The sequence below is a fragment of the Aethalodelphis obliquidens genome, unplaced genomic scaffold (assembly GCF_003676395.1).
Source record: "Aethalodelphis obliquidens isolate GAN/ISIS:26980383/991018 unplaced genomic scaffold, ASM367639v1 scaffold18, whole genome shotgun sequence".
In the NCBI taxonomy this organism is placed as follows: domain Eukaryota; kingdom Metazoa; phylum Chordata; class Mammalia; order Artiodactyla; family Delphinidae; genus Aethalodelphis; species Aethalodelphis obliquidens.
Genome location: NW_020837962.1, coordinates 30,563,378 through 30,586,403, shown reverse-complemented (window position 1 = coordinate 30,586,403; position 23,026 = coordinate 30,563,378). Strand labels below are relative to the sequence as shown.

Genomic DNA, 23,026 nt, shown 5'->3' with positions numbered 1-23,026 from the left:
AAGCGTCTACTTATCAGTGAGAGGGAAGAGCCCTGGCTATTGAAGACAAAAAGCCGAAGGCAGCAAGCACTAGGCCGGCTGGAGGCTCGGGGCTGCAGCCCATGGCCCCCAGCAACCTGTTATCTCTAAGACCACGGGCTCCAGTTCCCGAGCTCCCATCGAGTAATCCCCTTCAGAAAAGCACGCCTTTTCCAGCCCTCTTAGGCTGCTATCCAATGCACGCCTCTCCGATCCTCTCCGCTTGCCCCGCCCCCGCCCCCGCCCCGCCTCCCTGACGGATTCGCGCCATTGGTGTAGTTCCGGGGCTGTGATGGCAGCGGTGCGCGTGCGCGCTTGTTCGGGGCCCTCCCGAGAAAAGGAGTTGGTGGGGCTGGGCTGGAGGAGGTTGGTCGCGCTCTGCCCGGGTGAAAGGGCGGTGGCTGCACCGGGCGGGGCCAAGTTTCAGGGCTGGCGGCCGGGCTGCGGTGGCGTCGGGAGCCGCTGCGAAGCTGCGCGCTGCTTAGGCGACGGGGGGCTGGCCGAGCAGAGTCCGCGCGCGCCCGCGCTGAGCTGCCGGCCTCGGCGGCTGCGCCACTCGGCCGCAGCGACGAAGCGCTGGTGTTTCCAGCATGACGGAGCTAAGGCAGAGGATGGCCCGCGAGCCGGACGCACCGCCCGAGGAAAAGGTAGCGGCAGCATCGGTTGGGCGCGGCCGGGGCAGCGGAGTCCCCCGGAGGTCCGTGCGGGGCGCGCGCAGAGGGGTCGTCTTGCCATCTTCTGCGCGGCCGTCGGCGGCCCCGGGCCTGGTCTGCGGGAAGGGTCCTCGGGTGCTGGGCCCCGCGGAGCTCGCGGCAGGGTTCAGCAGATCGGGGTCCCGGGGACATGGCTCTGGGGTCCAGTTGGGGGTGGTATCTCCGGGGCCCAGGAAGGAGAGCGCGGGGGTTGCGCACGTCCGCAGCCCTCGCAGGGCTGGTTGCGGGGTCCTACGCCAATCCACTTCGCCGAGGCCTTCCTGGGTGTGAAGACGTCGAGACCCCGGAAAGACTCCTCAGAGCGTGACTTAGCCTCTCTGAACTTCTTTAAAATGTTATTTGGGGGCTGGAGGTGTAACAAGACAAGGCCATGTGATTTGCCTGTTAGGAGATTTAAACTCCTTCTCGAAAGTTAAATCTGTTGGCTTTAAGCAGAGAAGTCTCTTAATTCATGTAGTCAGCAGGTGTTGGAAGGTATATTCCCCAAAGATGGGCTTGTTTACTGCTTCAGATGTGGGCGTTGATGGGGTAGAGGAGGAGGGTAGAACAGAGGCCATCTTGGCAGGGACGTAGCTGGTTGGGGTTGAGATATGAGGGCAGCAGACTTAATTGGTTGAAGTGAAAGGTTGTGTAAGGGAGTTGAGGAAGGTGAGGAGTCATTATATTACTGTGGACGTTGAATGACAGCATAAACTTAGTGGTAGTATTTCGAGCCTGGAGTTAGTGGTCAGGAGCAGTGTTATTTGGTAAATTGATCTGACAGTGATGTGTAGACTGGACTGAGGGAGCATGGACCAGAATGAAACAGATTGGCTGACTCGCGGGTTGCCAACAGGTGACCTGCAGTTGTTTTCTTTGGTCCCTGTGTTGCTTTAAAAACCAGAATATTTCTCCCAACAGTCTGAATTTATTGCCTATTTTGGATCATTGGAAGATCTGCCATCACATTCCCACCTGATTAACGTTTGGCTGGAACTGAGGAACAGCTGTTCCCACCAATCCCTGTTGCGCTACACCAGGTCCACAGCACCCATTTATGTAGCTTTCCATTTTTGGTAACTGGAGGAAAGGAACATTAGGGAGATATCAGGAAGGAGGAAGGCACAAGATTAGGTGTCAGGGTGTCAACAGCAGTTATACTGGAAGAGAATGTTTTGGGTATGGGATGTAATGGGATTTTAAACAATTTTTTTGGTTATGACAGTGGATCACCCAAGGAGAACTCTCCATACTGATTTTTACAATATGTTTTGGAGAAAATTTAGGGCTTGGGTGCAAGTTTAGGAGTCGCTTACAGAGACAAGGTACTTTGAAGTTTCTACTCTTCCCATTAAATACCCTAGCTGGGCCTGGAAGAGTTCTGTTGCCACACTGCATATGCCTGTTGGGGGAGTTTACAGATATTTGGAGGCTGTGTAGCCCTGTTTAAGGGTGAGAAATCAGACTTGATGTTAATGGGACTTTGTTGTTTTAGAAGGTGTGAGAAGAGGTAGAAAAAAAGAAGGCATTATACCTAATGGGCTGTACTTTTGAAAAGCTATTTGTAATAATTAGACTTAGTGGTAAAAACAAGCAAAGCCACATACCCAAAAACCATGAGATTATGAAGTGAAACAGTTTCTACCCTCCCCACCTAACTACTTGGATCCATCTCCCAGACAAAAGTGCCAGTTGATTCTTTTTTTTTTTTTAACTTCTTTATTAGAGTATAATTGCTTTACAATGGTGTGTTAGTTTCTGCTTTATAACAAAGTGAATCAGTTATACATATACATATGTTCCCATATCTCTTCCCTCTTGCGTCTCCCTCCCTCCCACCCTCCCTATCCCACCCCTCCAGGCGGTCACAAAGCACCAAGTTGATCTCCTTGTGCTAAGCGGCTGCTTCCCACTAGCTATCTACCTTACATTTGGTAGTGTATATATATCCATGCCTCTCTTTCGCTTTGTCACAGCTTACCCTTCCCCCTCCCCATATCCTCAAGTCCATTCTCTAGTAGGTCTGTGTCTTTATTCCTGTCTTACCCCTAGGTTCTTCATGACATTTTTTCCCCTTAAATTCCATATATATGTGTTAGCATACGGTATTTGTCTTTCTCTTTCTGACTTACTTCACTCTGCATGACAGACTCTAGGTCTATCCACCTCATTACAAATAGCTCAATTCCGTTTCTTTTTATGGCTGAGTAATATTCCATTGTATATATGTGCCACATCTTCTTTATCCGTTCATCTGATGATGGGCACTTAGGTTGTTTCCATCTTCGGGCTATTGTAAATAGAGCTGCAATGAACATTTTGGTACATGATTCTTTTTGAATTATGGTTTTCTCAGGGTATATGCCCAGTAGTGGGATTGCTGGGTCGTATGGTAGTTCTATTTGTAGGTTTTTAAGGAACCTCCATACTGTTCTCCATAGTGGCTGTACCAATTCACATTCCCACCAGCAGTGCAAGAGTGTTCCCTTTTCTCCACACTCTCTCCAGCATTTATCGTTTCTAGATTTTTTGATGATGGCCATTCTGACTGCTGTGAGATGATATCTCATTGTAGTTTTGATTTGCATTTCTCTAATGCCTAATGATGTTGAGCATTCTTTCATGTGTTTGTTGGCAGTCTGTATATCTTCTTTGGAGAAATGTCTATTTAGGTCTTCTGGCCATTTTTGGATTGGGTTGATTGTTTTTTTGTTATTGAGCTGCATGAGCTGCTTATAAATTTGGGAGATTAATCCTTTGTCGGTTGCTTCATTCGCAAATATTTTCTCCCATTCTGAGGGTTGTCTTTTGGTCTTGTTTATGGTCTCCTTTGCTGTGCAAAAGCTTTGAAGTTTCATTAGGTCCCATTTGTTTATTTTTGTTTTTATTTCCATTACTCTAGGAGGTGGGTCAAAAAGGATCTTGCTGTGATTTATGTCATACAGTGTTCTGCCTATGTTTTCCTCTAAGAGTTTGATAGTTTCTGGCCTTATATTTAGGTCTTTAATCCATTTTGAGCTTATTTTTGTGTATGGTGTTAGGGAGTGATCTAATCTCATACTTTTACATGTACCTGTCCAGTTTTCCCAGCGCCACTTATTGAACAGGCTGTCCTCTCTCCACTTTACATTCCTGCCTCCTTTATAAAAGATAAGGTGAACATATGTGCGTGGGTTTATCTCTGGGCTTTCTATCCTGTTCCATTGATCTATCTTTCTGTTTTTGTGCCAGTACCATAGTGTCTTGATTATTATAACTTTGTAGTATAATCTAAAATCAGGGAGCCTGATTCCTCCAGCTCTGTTTATCGTTCTCAAGATTGCTTTGGCTATTCGGGGTCTTTTGTATTTCCATACAAATTGTGAAATTTTTTGTTCTCGTTCTGTGAAAACTACCAGTGGTAGTTTGATAGCGATTGCATTGAATCTGTATATTGCTTTGGGTACTAGAGTCATTTTCACAATGTTGATTTTCCAATCTAAGAACATGGTATATCTATCTATTTCTATCATCTTTAATCTCTTTCATCAGTGTCTTATAATTTTCTGCATACAGGTCTTTTGACTCCTTAGGTAGGTTTATTCCTAGATATTTTATTCTTTTTCTTGCAATGGTAAATGGGAGTGTTTTCCTGATTTCACTTTCAGATTTTTCATCATTAGTGTATAGGAATGCCAGAGATTTCTGTGCATTAATTTTGTATCCTGCTACTTTACCAAATTCATTGATTAGCTCTAGTAGTTTTCTGGTAGCATCTTAAGGATTCTCTATGTATAGTATCATGTCATCTGCAAAGAGTGACAGCTTTACTTCTTCTTTTCCGATTTGGATTCCTTTTATTTCCTTTTATTCTGTGATTGCTGTGGCTAAAACTTCCAAAACTATGTTGAATAAGAGTGGTGAGAGTGGGCAACCTTGTCTTCTTCCTGATCTTAGTGGAAATGCTTTTAGTTTTTCACCATTGAGGATGATGTTGGCTGTGGGTTTGTCGTATATGGCCTTTATTATGTTGAGGAAAGTTCCCTCTATGCCTACTTTCTGCAGGGCTTTTCTCATAAATGGGTGTTGAATTTTGTCGAAAGCGTTCTCTGCATCTGTTGAGGTGATCATATGGTTTTTCTCCTTCAATTTGTTAATATGGTGTATCACATTAATTGTTTTCCGTATATTGAAGAATCCTTGCATTCCTGGAATAAACCCCACTTGATCATGGTGTATGATCCTTTTAATGTGCTGTTGGATTCTGTTTGCTAGTATTTTGTTGAGGATTTTTGCATCTATGTTCATCAGTGATATAGGCCTGTAGTTTTCTTTCTTTGTGACATCCTTGTCTGGTTTTGGTATCAAGGTGATGGTGGCCTCGTAGAATGAGTTTGGGAGTGTTCCTCCCTCTGCTATATTTTGGAAGAGTTTGAGAAGGATAGGTGTTAGCTCTTCTCTAAATGTTTGATAGAATTTGCCTGTGTAGCCATCTGGTCTTGGGTGGTTGATTCTTAAGTACTTTCCCATCCGTTGTTGTAGGTAGGGAGGATATGAGGAACTATCCAGTTAAAGTTACCTTAATTTTTTACAACTGCACTTAAACTGCTTCTATGATGACAGAATGCCTGGGGCTTAGAGGTTCACTAAGTGCTTGTTGCTCTGCTCCACAAACACAGCACCTACTTGCCTTCTGTTTTAAAAGCCTAATGTAGTCCATTAGCCCAGAACAAGACAGTTGCTCCATTGCTCAATATTTCTGATTATCATGCATGGGATTTCAAACTTCCATGGTTCTGGCTTTTCTGATATTCTTAGGTTAAAATTTAAGAAAATTAGAAATAATAAAACAAGGATATCTTTTTAGGGAAATAAATGGTGAAATGGGAACTTTCTTATTTTATAGTAGAAGAATTCAGAAAACAGTTAGGTCAATTCATTAAAAGAACTGGAACAAATTTGAAAGATTTAAAAAAATGTTTCAGTTGCTTAACTGTTGTGGCAAAGTGTCTTACAAATAAGCAGACAAAATAATCTGGGGAATGTGTTTATTATAAAAGTCAGAAGGTATTTTGTTACATTTAGCATCCTAGAATGGAATTGTCAAAGCCAGTTGCTAATAAAGGAAACGTTTTCCTCTGGGAACCGTGCTTATAATTTTAAATTCCAAAAGCACAGTGTTGTTGCCAAACTAAGAAACTTGGAATTTAAGCTTTGGAAGTGGTCTTCCTGCCACCGATCCATGTTTTTCCAGTGGTGCTTAGGAAAGACAAGAATGAAATGTGGGCCAAAAGATTGCCATCATAAAATTTATGATTGGGTTGGCATTTCAGGAGACTTTGAATGCATCTAGGAAACTTTTGAAATGACTCTCCTAACTAATTTCACAGTACAAATAATCACCCTTTAAGCTGTTTGAAAAAAATGTGCATCACTATTTCTGATTTGTGCACTCTGCTGTCTTTCCTGGGATCCACACAGGTGAAGTGTATTGAATTCGTTAGTTTTGCAGAGAGCTTGCTGAGTAATTCTGCTGCACACAGCTTCTTAACCTGCTCCCTGTGCTGTGACAGCCTTCCGAGCCTTCCTGACTGGTGCTAGAGGCTGCTGGGGGTGACAGAGCACAGCCTTTCACTTACAGACTGCCTCTGGTTTGGAAAAGAGACTCCTGACTGTTAATTTTGCCAGGCTCTCCTTGGAAGAATACTGATTTGTTCCTGGGGTTGGGCTGAGTTCCTGCCTTCCATGCCTTGCCACGCAGTGGTTGCTTGGTTGAGGCAGTGATGTGGTGCCAACCAGGGCAGACCTGGTCCCCATTAGGCAGCTTGCCCTGCCAGTCCATGATCTTTGTTCTTGTGCTGTTTGCCTCATCAGTGGGGATGGCATAGGGCCCACTCAGTTGAGTGACCTTTTAAAGAAAGTTAAACTTTATGTTATCTTGACTAGACAGTGCGTGCGTGGTTCAGAATTTGAAAGGTGCAGAGCGTACACTGTGAACGTCTCCTTGATGCCTCCCTGGTTCTCCTCCCCAGCAGCAGCACACCCCTGCCAGGGTGCTCACAAGCATCTGCTGCTGGTGTGAAAGGACCTGAACTGTCCTTTGGATTTGTTGCCCTTTGGCAGCAGCTCTTTTATATTAGAGTCACCACAGGGCCAGCCTGGGGCTTTTCTGTGAAGACTTTGCTGCGTTTTTGAAAGAGCTCTTGAGACCTGGGATTTACCGGCAACATTCTCTGCCCTTGCGTGAGATTTTGAGAGGATATCTGTCACTGACCTGGATCCCTCAGTGGACGACTCTCAGAGCCTTGTCCCCACAGTCTGTGTCCTGCTAGTCCTGTGGTTTCGGTGATCTGCAGGAAATTCCTAGGTATACGTCCCTCAGTCAGCGCAAACTTAGTTTGTCTCAAATTTGACTTTTCTCGTTTTAGACGTTGACCTTCCTCCTCCCGTCTGCTCTGCTCCAGCTTGAAATCCGTTAGTCCCTGTGTCTCTGCTCCCTCATCCAGTCCAGGTCACAGGTTCACATCAGATAACACCTGGATTCCTTATCTGTTGCTTTGGCGTATTTCAGATAGTTCAGGACTTGATGCCTGAACTGTTATAAATCCTTCTAATTGAGCTCCCTCCCTTCAGGATTTGTTCTCAGCCCCTTCTAGTCCACCTGACCTTTCTTTGTACAATTCTGAAACTTCCCTATGAGTTACAGAAGGGAAAAAAATTTTTAGCCCCTGTTTCAGATCTCTTAAATTTGGTCCTTTATGGCCTTGTTTCTTAACCAGCCCCTTTTCCTGCTTGGAGCCTCTGTGACATGGATCTTGGCTCTTGCTATTTCCAACCGTAGGAAATGTGCTCATTTTCTGTCACCCCTCTTTCCACCTCTACCTATTTAAGTCCTATTTTCTCAAAGTCCATTTTAGATCTTCCCCATTTCAATACTTCATCAGGCATGTATGTATTGTAGAAATCACAGGAATGTGTGCAAATGAGAATGAAATCCACCTACAATCCCATCATTCAGAGAAACAACCATTGTTCAAATGCATATCCCTCCTGTGCAGATTGCTACGTGGCTGTAATGCTACCATGCATGGTCTGATAGCTTGCCTTTTTTTCTTTATTAATTGAAATATAGTTGATTTACAATGTTCTGTTAGTTTCAGGTATACAGCAAAGTGATTCATAAATCTATACTGTTTTTTTTAAATTAATTTTTATTATTTGGGTGCGTTGGGTCTTTGTTGCTGCATGTGGGCTTTCTCTAGTTGTGATGAGCGGGGGCTACTCTTTGTTGCGGTGCGTGGGCTTCCAAATGCGGTGGCTTCTCGTTGCGGAGCATGGGCTCTAGGTACACGGGCTTCAGTAGCTGTAGCGCACAGGCTCAGTAGTTGTGGTTTGTGGGCTCTAGAGTGCAGGCTCAGTAGTTGTGGCACACGGGCTTAGTTGCTCCACGGCATGTGGGATCTTCCCGGACCAGGGCTCGAACCCGTGTCACCTGCATTGGCAGGCGGATTCTTAGCCACTGCGCCACCAGGGAAGTCCCTATGAATTTTTTACATTCCTTTCCATTATAGGTTATTAGAAAATGTGAAATAGAGTTCCCTGTGCTATACAGTAGGTCCTTGTTGTTTATTTTATATATGGTAGTGTGTATCTGTTAATCCCAAACTCCTAATTTATCCCTCCTCTCCTCCCTTCCCCTTTGGTAACCATAAGTTTGTTTTCTGTATCTGTGAGTCAGTTTCTGCTTTGTAAATAAGTTCATTAATATTATTTATATTATTTTTTTAGATTCCACATATAAGTGATATATGATATTTGTCTTTCTTTTTCTGACTTATTTCACTTAGTATGATAATCTCTCGGTCCATCCACGTTGCTGAAAATGGCATTATTTCATTCTTTTTTATGGCTGATTAATATTCCATTGTATATACGTAACACATCTTCTTTATCCATTCATCTGCCAACGGACATTTAGGTTGCTTCCACGTCTTGGCTATTGTAAAGCTGCAGTGAACATTGGGGTGCATGCATCTTTTTGAGTTAGAGTTTTTGTCTTTTCCAGATAAAGCCCAGGAGTGGGATTGCTGGATAATATGGTAACTCTGTTTTTAGTTTTTTAAGGAACCTCTATACTGTTCTCCATAGTGGCTGCACCAGTTTACATTCCCACCAACAGTGTAGGAAGGTTCCCTTTTCTCCATACCCTCTCCAGCATTTATTATTTTTAGACTTTTTGATGATGGCCATTCTGAATGGTGTGAGGTGATACCTCATTGTAGTTTTGATTTGCATTTCTCTAATAATTAGCAATGTTGAGCATCTTTTCATGTGCCTGTTGGCCATCTGTATGTGTTTTTTGGAGAAATGTCTATTTAGGTTTTCTGCCCATTTTTTGATTGGGTTTTTTTTTGATATTGAGCTGTTTGTATATTTTGGAAATGAAGCCCTTGTCAGTTGCATGGTTTGCAAATATTTGCAAATATTTTCTCTCATTCTGTAGGTTGTTTTTTCATTTTGTTTATGGGTTCCTTTGCTGTGCAAAAGCTTATACCTTTGACTAAGTTCCATTTGTTTATTTTTGCATTTATTTCTTCCCTTGAGAGACTGATCGAAGAAAGTATTGCTGGGATTTATGTCAGAATTTTTGCCTTTGGTCTCTATCAAATTACCCATGACATTTTTTTTTGAATTTTATTTTATTTATTTAGTTTACAGCAGGTTCTTATTATCTATTTTATTTTTTATTTTTTATTATTTTGCGGTACACGGGCCTCCTCTCACTGTTGTGGCCTTTCCCGTTGCAGAGCACAGGCTCCAGATGCACAGGCTCAGTGGCCATGGCTCACGGGCCTAGCGGCTCCGCGGCATGTGGAATCTTCCCAGACCGGGGCACGAACCCGTGTCTCCTGCATCGGCAGGCGAACTCTCAACCACTGCGCCACCAGGGAAGCCCTAGTTATCTATTTTATACATATTAGTGTATACATGTCAATCAAAGTCATCACACCACCCCCACACACACCCCCCCCGGCACTTCCCCCCTTGGTGTCCATACGTTTGTTCTCTACATCTGTGTCTCTATTCCTGCCCTGCAAACCGGTTCATCTGTACCATTTTTCAAGGTTCCACGTATATGCATTAATATACGATATTTGTTTTTCTCTTTCTGACTTACTTTGTATGACAGTCTCTAGATCCATCCACATCTCTACAAATGACCCAGTTTCGTTCCTTTTTATGGCTGAGTAATATTCCATTGTATATACGTACCACATCTTTATCCATTTGTCTGTCGATGGTATTGCTTCCATGACCTGGCTATTGTAAATACTGCTGCAGTGAACATTGGGGTGCGTGTGTCTTTTTGAATTATGGTGTTCTCTGGGTATATGCCCAGTAGTGGGATTGCTGGGTCATATGGTAATTCTATTTTTAGTTTTTTAAGGAACCTCCATACTGTTCTCCATAGTGACTGTATCAATTTACTTTCCCACCAACAGTGCAGGAGGATTCCCTTTTCTCCACACTCTCTCCAGCATTTGTTGTTTGTAGATTTTCTGATGATGCCCATTCTAATTGCTGTAAAGTGATACCTCATTGTAGTTTTGATTTGCATTTCTCTAATAATTAGTGACGTTGAGCAGCTTTTCATGTGCTTCTTGGCCATCTGTATGTCTTCTTTGGAGAAATGTGTATTTAGGTCTTCTGCCCATTTTTTGATTGGGTTGTTTATTTAATATTGAGCTGTATGAGCTGTTTATATATTTTGGAGATTAATCCTTTGTCCGTTGATTCATTTGCAAATATTTTCTCCCATTCTGAGGGTTGTATTTTAATCTTGTTTGTAGTTTCCTTTGCTTTGCAAAAGCTTTTAAGTTTCATTAGGTTCCATTTGTTTATTTTTGTTTTTATTTCCATCACTCTAGGAAGTGGATCAAAAAAGATCTTGCTGTGATTTATGTCAAAGAGTGTTCTTCCTATGTTTTCATGCAAGAGTTTTATAGTGTCCAGTTTTACATTTAGGTCTTTAAACCATTTTGAGTTTATTTTTGTGTATGGTGTTAGGGAGTGTTCTAATTTCATTCTTTTACATGTAGTTGTCCAGTTTTCCCAGCACCACTTATTGAAGAAACTGTCTTTTCTCTGTTGTATATCCTTGCCTCTTTTGTCATAGATTAGTTGACCATAGGTGCGTGGGTTTATCTCTGGGCTTTCTGTCCTGTTCTGTTGATCTATATTTCTGTTTTTGTGCCAGTACCATATTGTCTTGATTACTGTAGCTTTGTAGTATAGTTTGAAGTCAGGGAGTCTGATTCCTCCAACTCCGTATTTTTTTCCTCAAGACCACTTTGACTATTTGGGGTCTTTTGTGTCTCCATACAACTTTTAAGATTTTTTGTTCTACTTCTGTAAAAAAACAAAAATGCCACTGGTAATTTGATAGGGATTGCATTGAATCTGTAGGTTGCTTTGTGTAGTATAGTCATTTTCACCATATTGATTCTTCCAGTCCAAGAACATGGTATGTCTGTCCATAGGTTTGTGTCATCTTTGATTTCTTACATCAGTGTCTTACAGTTTTCTGAGTACAGGTCTTTTAACTCCTTAGGTAGTTTTTTTTCCTAGGTATTTTATTCTTTTTGTTGAAATGGTGAATGGGATTGTTTCCTTAATTTCTCTTTCTGATCATTCGTTGTTAGTGTATAGGAATGCAAGAGATTTCTGTGCATTAATTTTGTATCCTGCAACTTTACCAAATTCATTGATTAGCTCTAGTAGTCTTCTGGTAGCATCTTTAGGATTCCCTATGTATAGTATCATGTCATCTGCAAACAGTGACAGCTTTACTTCTTCTTTTCCAATTTGTATTCCTTTTATTTCTTTTTCTTCTCTGATTGCTGTGGCTAGGACTTCCAAAATTATGTTGAATAATAGTGGTGAGAGTGGACATCTTTGTCTTGTTTCTGATCTGAGCGGAAATGCTTTCAGTTTTTCACCGTTGAGAATGAGGTTTGCTGTGGGTTTGTCATATATGGTCTATGTTGAGGTAGGTTCCCTCTGTGCCCACTTTCTGGTGAGTTTTTATCATAAATGGGTGTTGAATTTTGTCAAAAGCTTTTTCTGCATGTATTGAGGTGACCATATCCTTTTTATTCATTTCGTTAATATGGTGTATCACATTGATTTATTTGCATATATTGAAGAATCCTTGTATCCCTGGGATAAATCCCACTTGATCATGAAGTATGATCCTTTTAATGTGTTGTTGGATTCTGTTTGCTAGTATTTTGTTGAGGATTTTTCATCGGTATTCATCAGTGATATTGGTCTGTAATTTCCTTTTTCTGTAGTATATTTGTCTGATTTTGGTATCAGGGTGATGGTGGCCTCATAGAATGAGTTTGGGAGTGTTCCTCCCTCTGCAATTTTTTGAAGAGTTTGAGAAGGATGGGTGTTAGCTCTTCTCTGAATGTGTGATAGAATTCACCTGTGAAGCCATCTGGTCCTGGACTTTTGTTTGTTGGAAGATTTTTAATCACAGTTTCAATTTCATTACTTGTGATTGGTCTGTTCACGTTTTCTATTTCTTCCTGGTTCAGTCTTGGCAGGTTATACCTTTCTAAGAATCTGTCCATTTCTTCCAGGTTGTCCATTTAATTGGCATAGAGTTTCTTGTAGTCGTCTCTTAGGATGCTTTGTATTTCTGCACTGTCTGTTGTAACTTCTCCTTTTTCATTTCTAATTTTATTGATTTGAGTCCTCTCCCTCTTTTTCTTGATGAGTTTGGCTAAAGGTTTATCAATTTTATCTACTCAGAGAACCAGTTTTTAGTTTTATTGATCTTTCCTGTTGTGTTCTCTGTTTCTATTTCATTTATTTCTGCTTTGATCTTTATGATTTCTTTCCTTCTACTAACATTGGTTTTTTTTTTGTTTTTCTTTCCCTAGTTACTTTAGGTGTAAGCTTAGATTGTTTATTTGAGATTTTTCTTGTTTCTTGAGGTAGGCTATAAACTTTTGCTATAAACTTCCTTCTTAGAACTGTTTTTGCTGCATCCCATAGGTTATGGATCGTCATGTTTTCATTGTAATTTGTCTCTAGGTATTTTTTGATTTGCTCTTTGATTTCTTCGGTGATTTCTTGGTTATTTAGTAACGTATTGTTTAGCCTCCATATGTTTGTGTTTTTTATGTTTTTTTCCCTGTAACTGATTTCTAATCTCACAGTGTTGTGGTTGGAAAAGATGCTCGTTACGATTTCAGTTTTCTTAAATGTACCGAGGCTTGATTTGTGACCCTAGATGTGATCTATCCTGCAGAAAGTTCTGTGTGCACTTGAGAAGAAAGTGTAATCTGCTGTTTTTGGATGGAATGTCTTAGAAATATCAAATAAATTTATCTGGTCTATTGTGTAATTAATTTTATTTATTTTTATTTAATTTTATTTAATTTTGGCTGCATTGGGTCTTTGTTGCTGCGCGCGAGCTTTTTCTAGTTGTGGCGAGGGGGGCTACTCTTCGTTGTGGTGCGTGGGCTTCTCATTGAGGTGGCTTCTCTTGTTGCAGAGCATGGGCTCTAGATGCACGGGCTTCAGTAGTTGTGGCATGTGGCTCAGTAGTTGTGGGTCTCAGGCTCTAGAGCACAGGCTCAGTATTTGTGGCACACGAGCTTAGTTGCTCCGTGGCATGTGGGATCTTCCTGGACCAGGCCTCCAACCCGTGTTCCCTGCATTGGCAGGTGGATTCTTAACCACTGCACCACCAGGGAAGCCCTATTGTGTTATTTAAAGCTTGTGTTTACTTATTATTTTTCTGTCTGTATGACTTGTCCATTGGTGTAAGTCCCCCACTACTACTGTGTTACTGTTGATTTCCTCTTTTATAGCTGTTAGCAGTTGTCTTATTTATTGAGGTGCTTCTATGTTGGGTGCATATATATTTATAATTGTTATATTTTTTTTCTTGGATTGATCCCTTGATCATTATGTAGTGTGCTTCCTTGTCTCTTATAACATTCTTTATTTTAAAGTCTATTTTATCTCATATGAGTATTGCTACTTTTGCTTCCTTTTAATTTCCATTTGCATGGAATATCTTCTTCCATTCCCTCACTTTCAGTATGTATGTGTCGCTAAGGTCTGAAGTGGGTCTGTTGTAGACAGCATATAGATGGGTCTTGTTTTTGTATTCATTCATCAATCCTGTGTCTTTTGGTTGGAGCATTTAATCCATTCACGTTAAAGGTAATTATCGATATGTATTTTCCTCTGACCATTTTCTTAATTGTTTTGAGTTTGTTTTTGTAGGTCCTTTTCTTCTCTTGTGTTTCCCACTTAGAGAAGTTCCTTTAGCATTTGTTGTAGAGCTGGTTTGGTGGTGCTGAATTTTCTTAGCTTTTGCTTCTCTGTAAAGCTTTTGATTTCTCCATCGAATCTGAATGAGATCCTTGCTGGGTAGAGTAATCTTGGTTGTAGGTTCTTCCCTTTCATCACTTGAAGTGTATCATGCCACTCCCTTCTGCCTTGTAGTTTCTGCTGAGAAATCAGCTGTTAACTTAACTTTATGGGAGTTCCCTTGTATGTTATTTGTCGTTTTTCCCTTGCTGCTTTTAATAATTTTTCTTTGTCTTTAATTTTTGCCAGTTTGATTACTATGTGTTTTGGAGTGTTTCTCCTTGGGTTTATCCTGTATAGGACTCGCTGAGCTTCCTGGACTTGGGCGGCTGTTTTCTTTCCCATGTTAGGGAAGTTTTCGACTATCATCTCTTCAGATATTTTCTCTGGTCCTTTCTCTCTCTCTTCTCCTTCTGGGACCCCTGTAATGCAAATGTTGTTGCGTTTAATGTTGTCCCAGTGGTCTCTTAGGCTGTCTTCATTTCTTTTCATTCTTTTTTCTTTATTCTGTTCTGCAGCAGTGAATTCCACCATTCTGTCTTCCAGGTCACTTATCCATTCTTCTGCCTCAGTTATTCTGCTATTGATTCCTTCTAGTGTGGTTTTCAGTTATTGTATTGTTCATCTCTGTTTGTTTGTTCTTTAATTCTTCTAGGTCTTTATTAAACATTTCTTGCATCTTCTTGATCTTTGCCTCCATTCTTTTTCCGGGGTCCTGGATCATCTTCACTATCATTATTCTGAATTCTTTTTCTGGAAGGTTGCCTATCTCAACTTCATTTAGTGTTTTTTCTGGGGTTTTATCTTGTTCCTTCATTTGGTACATAGCCCTCTGCCTTTTCATCTTGTCTGTCTTTCTGTGAATGTGGTTTTTGTTCCACAGGCTGCAGGATTGTAGTTCTTCTTGCTTCTGCTGTCTCTGTGTTTGTTCTTTAATTCTTCTAGGTCTTTGTTAAACATTTCTTGCATCTTCTTGATCTTTGCCTCCATTCTTTTCCCAAGGTCCTGGATCATCTTCACTGTCATTATTCCGAATTCTTTTTCTGGAAGGTTGCCTATTTCCACTTCATTTAGTTGTTTTTCTGGGGGTTTATCTTGTTCCTTCATCTGGTACAAAGTCTTCTGCATTTTCATTTTGTCTGTCTTTCTGTGAATATGGTTTTCCTTCCACAGGCTGCAGAATTGTAGTTCTTCTTGATTCTGTTGTCTGCTCTCTGGTGGATGAGGCTAACTAAGAGGCTGTGCAGGCTTCCTGATGGGAGGGACTGGTGGTGAGTAGAGCTGGGTGTTGCTCTGGTTCCCAGAGCTCAGTAAAACTTCAATCTGCTTGTCTGCTGATGGTTGTTTGGCCTGAGGTGACCCAACACTGGAGCCTACTTGGCTCTTTGGTGGGACTACTGGGAGGGCTCATGTGAACGAGTACTTCCCAGAACTTCTGCTTCCAGTGTCCTTGTCCCCATGGTGAGCCACAGCCACCCCCTGCCTCTGCAGGAGACCCTCCAATACTAGCAGGTGGGTCTGGTTCTGTCTGCTGTGGGGTCACTGCTCCTTCTCTTGGGTCCCAGTGTGCACACTACTTTGTGTGTGCCTTCCAAGAGTGGAGTCTCTGTTTACCCCAGTCCTCTCGAAATCCTGCAGTCAAATCCCACTAGCTTTCAAAGTCTGATTCTCTAGGAATTCCTCCTCCCATTGCTGGACTCCCAGGTTGGGTAGCCTGATGTGAGACTCAGAACCTTCACTCCAGTGGGTGGTCTTTTGTGGTGTAAGTGTTTTCCAGTTTGTGAGTCAGCCACCCAGCAGTTATAGGATTTGATTTTATTGTGATTGCATCCCTCCTACCATCTCATTGTGGCTTCTCCTTCGTCTTTGGATGTGGGGTATCTTTTTTGGTGAGTTCCAGTGTCTTCTTGTCTTTGATTGTTCAGCAGTTAGTTGTGATTCCAGTGCTCTCTCAAGAGGGGGTGATCCCATGACGTTTTTACGGAATTAGAACAGAATAATCCTAAAATTCGTATGGAACCGTACAGGACCCATAATTGCCAAAGCAATCCTGGAGAAAAAGAACAAAGTTGGAGGCATAACCCTCCCAGACTTCAGACAATACTACAAAGCTACTGTAACCAAAACAGTGTGGTATTGGCACAAAAACAGATATATAGATCAATGGAACAGAATAGAGAGCCCAGAAATAAACCCACGCACCTACAGTCAATTAATCTTCAACAAAAGAGGCAAGTATATACAATGGAGAAAAGACAGTCTCTTCAAGTAGTGTTGGGAAACCTGGACAGCTATACGTAAATCAGTGAAATTAGAACACTCCCTCACACCATACACACGAATAAACTCAAAATTGCTTAAAGACTTAAATATAGGGACTTCCCTGGTGGTGCAGTGGTTAGGAATCTGCCTGCCAATGCAGGGGACGTGGGTTTGAGCCCTGGTCTGGGAAGATCCCACATGCTGTGGAGCACCTAAGCCCGTGAGCCACAAGTACTGAGCCTGCATGCCACAACTACTGAAGCCCGTGTACCTAGATCCCATGCTCCCCAACAAAAGAAGCCATTACAATGAGAAGCCTGTGCACCGCAATGAAGAGTAGCCCCCACTTGCTGCAACTAGAGAAAGTTTGCACACAGCAACGAAGACCCAACGCAGCCAAAAAAAAAAAAAAAAAAAAATTAAAAATCTGTTGGGGGAAAAAAGACTTAAATATAAGATATGACATCATAGAGCTCGTAGATGATAGCTTGCCTTTTTATGCTGTCAGGAACTTTTTCCCACATTGTTAAGGTTCATAAAGGTTCTTTTCAAACAGTATTTCAAACTTTTTTTTTTAATTATGAAAGGCATAGGTGAAAACAAAAGATAATCATTGTAAAAGCACAAAAAAGAAATCACTGTAATCCTGCCACTCAGAGATAACCACTGTTAATATTTATTTTTATACACACTGCGCATTCCTGCACTATGTGTACTATTGTAACTCACTTTTAACAGAAGAATATGCCCTAAATATAGTTCAGGTCTTTAAACATTTTGACCTGCTATCATTTTTAGTGGTTTTGTGTCATTTTGCTGAGGCTGTACCTTAACTTATTGAACCAATCAGGCGTTTAAGTTGTTTTAAGTTTTTTGCTGTTTTAAGCAAGGTGTAGCAAATACCCTCAATTTAACACACACACACACACACACACACACCTTTCTGCACATGCATATTCTTAGATAAGTTCTATGTTTAGAACTACCAACTCAAAAAGGATGTACATTATTTAAGCTTTTGTTACAAATAATATATTTTCTTCTGCAGTAAATTTGTAGTCACCGTAACTGCATGAGAGTATTTGACCTTGTGGTCTCCCCCCAGAAAGGAATACTGAGTATTCACTTGTTTCTTGATTTTAGGAGAAGAATTTTGGCCTAGTGGTTACAAGCACAAATCCTCAAGTTGGACTGCTTGGTTTATAACTTGACTCTACCACTAATGTGCTTAAGTTTTCTCATCTCAACAATAGGGCTTAGAGTGGGGTTGTTCTGAGGCATTATGCCTTTCTTGTATGAACTGTACCTTCGAGTAACCAAATAGTTGATTAAAAGTTTCTCTTTATAGAATAATTGGAAAAGGAGTAATAGAATATTAATATTTCCACACCCCATTGGATTAATTGAAATGAGGCAATAACCATCAGTGCTACTACCATCACAGACAACCAGTTATTGTGTATTTCCTGATGGAAGTATACGTACAATACTACTGATGGAGGAATCTTGTCAAAAAAATCATACCCCAAACTCTTCAAGACTCTAGTTCTAACTGCTAGTTTACAGGAGATTCAAGGAACGATGAGAAACAGCACTGGACAAATGACCTGGTAGCTGTAGAAAATAAATGGCAAGGAGACCCACCTCCCCCACTTAAAAAAAAAAAGCCGGGGGGGGAAGCAATAGATATAGATATATGGAGGATAAAACCTACAAATTAGAAGACTTAAGACAGATTAATGATTTCTGGACCTTATTTGGATCCTGATTCAATCAAACTGCTATAAAGAGAAAAAATGAAATTATTGGGTAAATTCAAATATTGGATACTTAATATAAAGGAATTGTTAACTTTTCAGATGTGATATAATGGTATTGTGATGTTAAGTCCCTATGAAAAAGCACTAACTATAAAGGAAACAATTGAGAATTCGAGCTACATTAAAATTAAGAAATTCTATTTACTGTGCTATTAAGAGAGTGAAAAGGAAGGCCACAGACAATGAGAAGATATTTATAAAAAAAAATCTGACACAGGACTCATATCCAGAATCTATAAATAATTCCTACAAAATGAATTTAAAAAAGGAAACTCAGTAGAAAAATGGGTACTTCAAATGGTCAGTAAATATATCCAATGTCATTAGTCATCAGGAAAATCAAAGCAAAACTCACAATAAGATACCACTACACACCCACCAGAATGGCTAAAATTAAAAAGACTGAAAATACTAAGGTTTGACATACTTACTAAGGGGGTAGTGCGCCACGGCTAGCCGGAAGGGAGTCCGGGAAAAAGTCTGGACCTGCTGAAGAGGCAAGAGACTTTTTCTTCCCTCTTTGTTTCCTGGTGGGCGGGGAGAGGGGATTAAGAGTGCTGCTTAAAGGAGCTCCAGAGATGGGCGCGAGCCGCGGCTAAAAGCGTGGACCCCAGAGACGGGCATGAGATGCTAAGGCTGCTGCTGCTGCCACCAAGAAGCCTGTGTGTGAGCACAGGTTACTATCCACATGCCCCTTCTGGGGAGCCTGTCCAGCCCGCCACTGCCAGGGTCCCAGGATCCAGGGACAACTTCCCCTGGAGAACGCACGGCGTGCCTCAGGCAAGACAGAAAAACACACAGCAGATGAAGGAGCAGGATAAAAGCCCACCAGACCTAACAAATGAAGAGGAAATAGGCAGTCTACCTGAAAAAGAATTCAGAATAATGATAGTAAAGATGATCCAAAATCTTGGAAATAGAATGGACAGAATGCAAGAAACATTTAACAAGGACCTAGAAGAACTAAAAATGAAACAAACAATGATGAACAACACAATAAATGAAATTAAAAATACTCTAGGGCTTCCCTGGTGGTGCAGTGGTTGAGAGTCCACCTGCTGATGCAGGGGACACGGGTTCGTGTCCCGGTCCAGGAAGATCCCATATGCCGCAGAGTGGCTAGGCCCGTGAGCCATGGCCGCTGAGCCTGCGCGTCCGGAGCCTGTGCTCTGCAATGGGAGAGGCCACAGCAGTGAGAGGCCCAGGTACCACAAAAAAAAAAAAAAAAAAAACTCTAGATGGGATCAATAGCAGAATAACTGAGGCAGAAGAACAGATAATTGACCTGGAAGATAAAATAGTGGAAATAACTACTGCAGAGCAAAATAAAGAAAAAAGAATGAAAAGAAGTGAGGACTGTCTCTGAGACCTCTGGGACAACATTAAATGCACCAACATTGAATTATAGGGGTCCCAGAAGAAAAAGAGAAAAAGAAAGGGACTGAGAAAATATTTGAAGAGATTATAGTTGAAAACTTCCCTAATATGGGAAAGGAAATAGTTAATCAAGTCCAGGAAGCACAGAGAGTCCCATACATTATAAATCCAAAGAGAAACACGCCAAGACACATTTATCAAACTGTCAAAAATTAAATACAAAGAAAACATATTAAAAGCAGCAAGGGAAAAACAACAAATAACATGCAAGAGAATCCCCATAAGTTTAACAGCTGATCTTTCAGCAGAAACTCTGCAAGCCAAAAGGGACTGGCAGGACATATTTAAAGTGTTGAAGGAGAAAAAGCTACAACCAAGATTACTCTACGCAGCAAGGATCTCATTCAGATTTAATGGAGAAATTAAAACCTTTACAGTCAAGCAAAAGCTGAAAGAGTTCAGCACCAGCAAACCAGCTTTACAACAAATGCTAAAGGATCTTCTCTAGGCAAGAAACACAAGAGAAGGAAAAGACCTACAATAACGAACCCAAAACAATTAAGAAAATGGGAATAGGAACATGCATATCGATAATTACCTTAAATGTAAGTGGACTAAATGCTCCCACCAAAAGACACAGATTGGCTGAATGGATACAAAAACAAGACCCATATATTTGCTGTCTACAAGAGACCCACTTCAGACCTAGAGACACATACGGACTGAAAGTAAGGGGATGGAAAAAGATATTTCATGCAAATGGAAACCAAAAGAAAGCTGGAGTAGCAATTCTCATATCAGACAAAATAGACTTTAAAATAAAGACTATTACAAGAGACAAAGAAGGACACTACATAATGATCAAGGGATCGATCCAAGAAGAAGATACAACAATTGTAAATATTTATGCACCCAACATAGGAGCACCTCAATACATAAGGCAAATACTAACAGTCATAAAAGGGGAAATCGACACTAACACATTCATAGTAGGGAACTTTAACACCCTACTTTCACCAATGGATAGATCATCCAAAATGAAAATAAATAAGGAAACACAAGCTTTAAATGATACATGAAACAAGATGGACTTAATTGATATTTATAGGACATTCCATCCAAGAACAACAGAATACATATTTTTCTCAAGTGCTCATGGAACATTCTCCAGGATAGACCATATCTTGGGTCACAAGTCAAGCCTTGGTAAATATAAGAAAATTGAAATAGTTTCAAGTATCTTTTCCGACCACAATGCTATGAGACTAGATATCAATTACAGATAAAGATCTGTAAAAAATACAAACACATGGAGGCTAAACAATACACTACTTAATAACGAAGTGATCACTGAAGAAATCAAAGAGGAAATCAAAAAATACCTAGAAACAAATGACAATGGACACACGACGACCTAAAATCTATGGGATGCAGCAAAAGCAGTTCTAAGATGGAAGTTTATAGCAATACAATCCTACCATAAGAAACAGGAAACATATCGAATAAACAACCTAACCTTGCACCTAAAGCAATTAGAGAAAGAAGAACAAAAAAACCCCAAAGTTAGCAGAAGGAAAGAAATCATAAAGATCAGATCAGAAATAAATGAAAAAGAAATGAAGGAAACGATAGCAAAGATCAATAAAACTAAAAGCTGGCTCTTTGAGAAGATAAACAAAATTGATAAATCATTAGCCACACTCATCAAGAAAAAAAGGGAGAAGACCCATCAATAGAATTAGAAATGAAAAAGGAGAAATAACAACTGATACTGCAGAAATACAAAAGATCATGAGAGAATACTACAAGCAACTCTATGCCAATAAAATGGACAACCTGGAAGAAATGGACAAATTCTTAGAAATGCACAACCTGCCAAGACTGAATCAGGAAGAAATAGAAAATATGAACAGACCAATCACAGGCACTGAAATTGAAACTGTGATTAAAAATCTTCCAACAAACAAAAGGCCAGGACCAGATGGCTTCACAGGCGAATTCTATCAAACATTTAGAGAAGAGCTAACACCTATCCTTCTCACACTCTTCCAAATATAGCAGAGGGAGGAACACTCCCAAACTCATTCTACGAGGCCACCATCACCTTGATACCAAAACCAGACAAGGATGTCACAAAGAAAGAAAATTACAGGCCAATATCACTGATGAACATAGATGCAAAAATCCTCAGCAAAATACTAGCAAACAGAATCCAACAGCACATTAAAAGGATCATACACCATGATCAAGTGGGGTTTATTCCAGGAATGCAAGCATTTTCAATATATGGAAAACAATCAATGTAATAAACCATATTAACAAATTGAAGGAGAAAAACCATATGATCATCTCAATAGATGCAGAGAAAGCTTTTGACAAAATTCAACACCCATTTATGATAAAAGCCCTGCATAAAGTAGGCATAGAGGGAACTTTCCTCAACATAATAAAGGCCACATATGAAAAACCCACAGCCAACATCGTCTTCAATGGTGAAAAACTGAAAGCATTTCCACTAAGATCAGGAACGAGACAAGGTTGCCCACTCTCACCACTCTTATTCAACATAGTTTTGGAAGTTTTAGCCACAGCAATCACAGAAGAAAAGGAAATAAAAGGAATCCAAATCGGAAAAGAAGAAGTAAAGCTGTCACTGTTTGCAGATGACATGATACAATACATACAGAATCCTAAAGATGCTACCAGAAAACTATTAGAGCTAATCAATGAATTTGGTAAAGTAGCAGGATACAAAATTAATGCACAGAAATCTCTGGCATTCCTATACACTAATGATGAAAAATCTGAAAGTGAAATCAAGAAAACACTCCCATTTACCACTGCAACAAAAAGAATAAAATATCTAGGAATAAACCTACCTAAGGAGTCAAAAGACCTGTATGCAGAAAATTATAAGACACTGATGAAAGAGATTAAAGATGATAGAAATAGATAGATATACCATGTTCTTAGATTGGAAAATCAACATTGTGAAAATGACTCTAGTACCCAAAGCAATATACAGATTCAATGCAATCGCTATCAAACTACCACTGGTAGTTTTCACAGAACGAGAACAAAAAATTTCACAATTTGTATGGAAATACAAAAGACCCCGAATAGCCAAAGCAATCTTGAGAACGATAAACAGAGCTGGAGGAATCAGGCTCCCTGATTTTAGATTATACTACAAAGTTATAATAATCAAGACACTATGGTACTGGCACAAAAACAGAAAGATAGATCAATGGAACAGGATAGAAAGCCCAGAGATAAACCCACGCACATATGTTCACCTTATCTTTTATAAAGGAGGCAGGAATGTAAAGTGGAGAGAGGACAGCCTGTTCAATAAGTGGCGCTGGGAAAACTGGACAGGTACATGTAAAAGTATGAGATTAGATCACTCCCTAACACCATACACAAAAATAAGCTCAAAATGGATTAAAGACCTAAATATAAGGCCAGAAACTATCAAACTCT

General features: G+C 40.5%; 1 protein-coding gene across 1 annotated transcript in view; it reads left to right on the top strand.

Annotated features, from left to right (window-relative positions):
- The first annotated feature begins 343 nt into the window (after positions 1-343).
- The window catches only part of CDS2 (CDP-diacylglycerol synthase 2), a 73,226-nt gene continuing 50,543 nt past the window's right edge, over positions 344-23,026 (top strand). Inside the window, exon 1 of the mRNA XM_027118224.1 lies at positions 344-665. Within this exon, the coding sequence (XP_026974025.1) occupies positions 609-665 (57 nt within the window). The 5' untranslated portion in view covers positions 344-608. The remainder of the gene's footprint in view (positions 666-23,026) is intronic.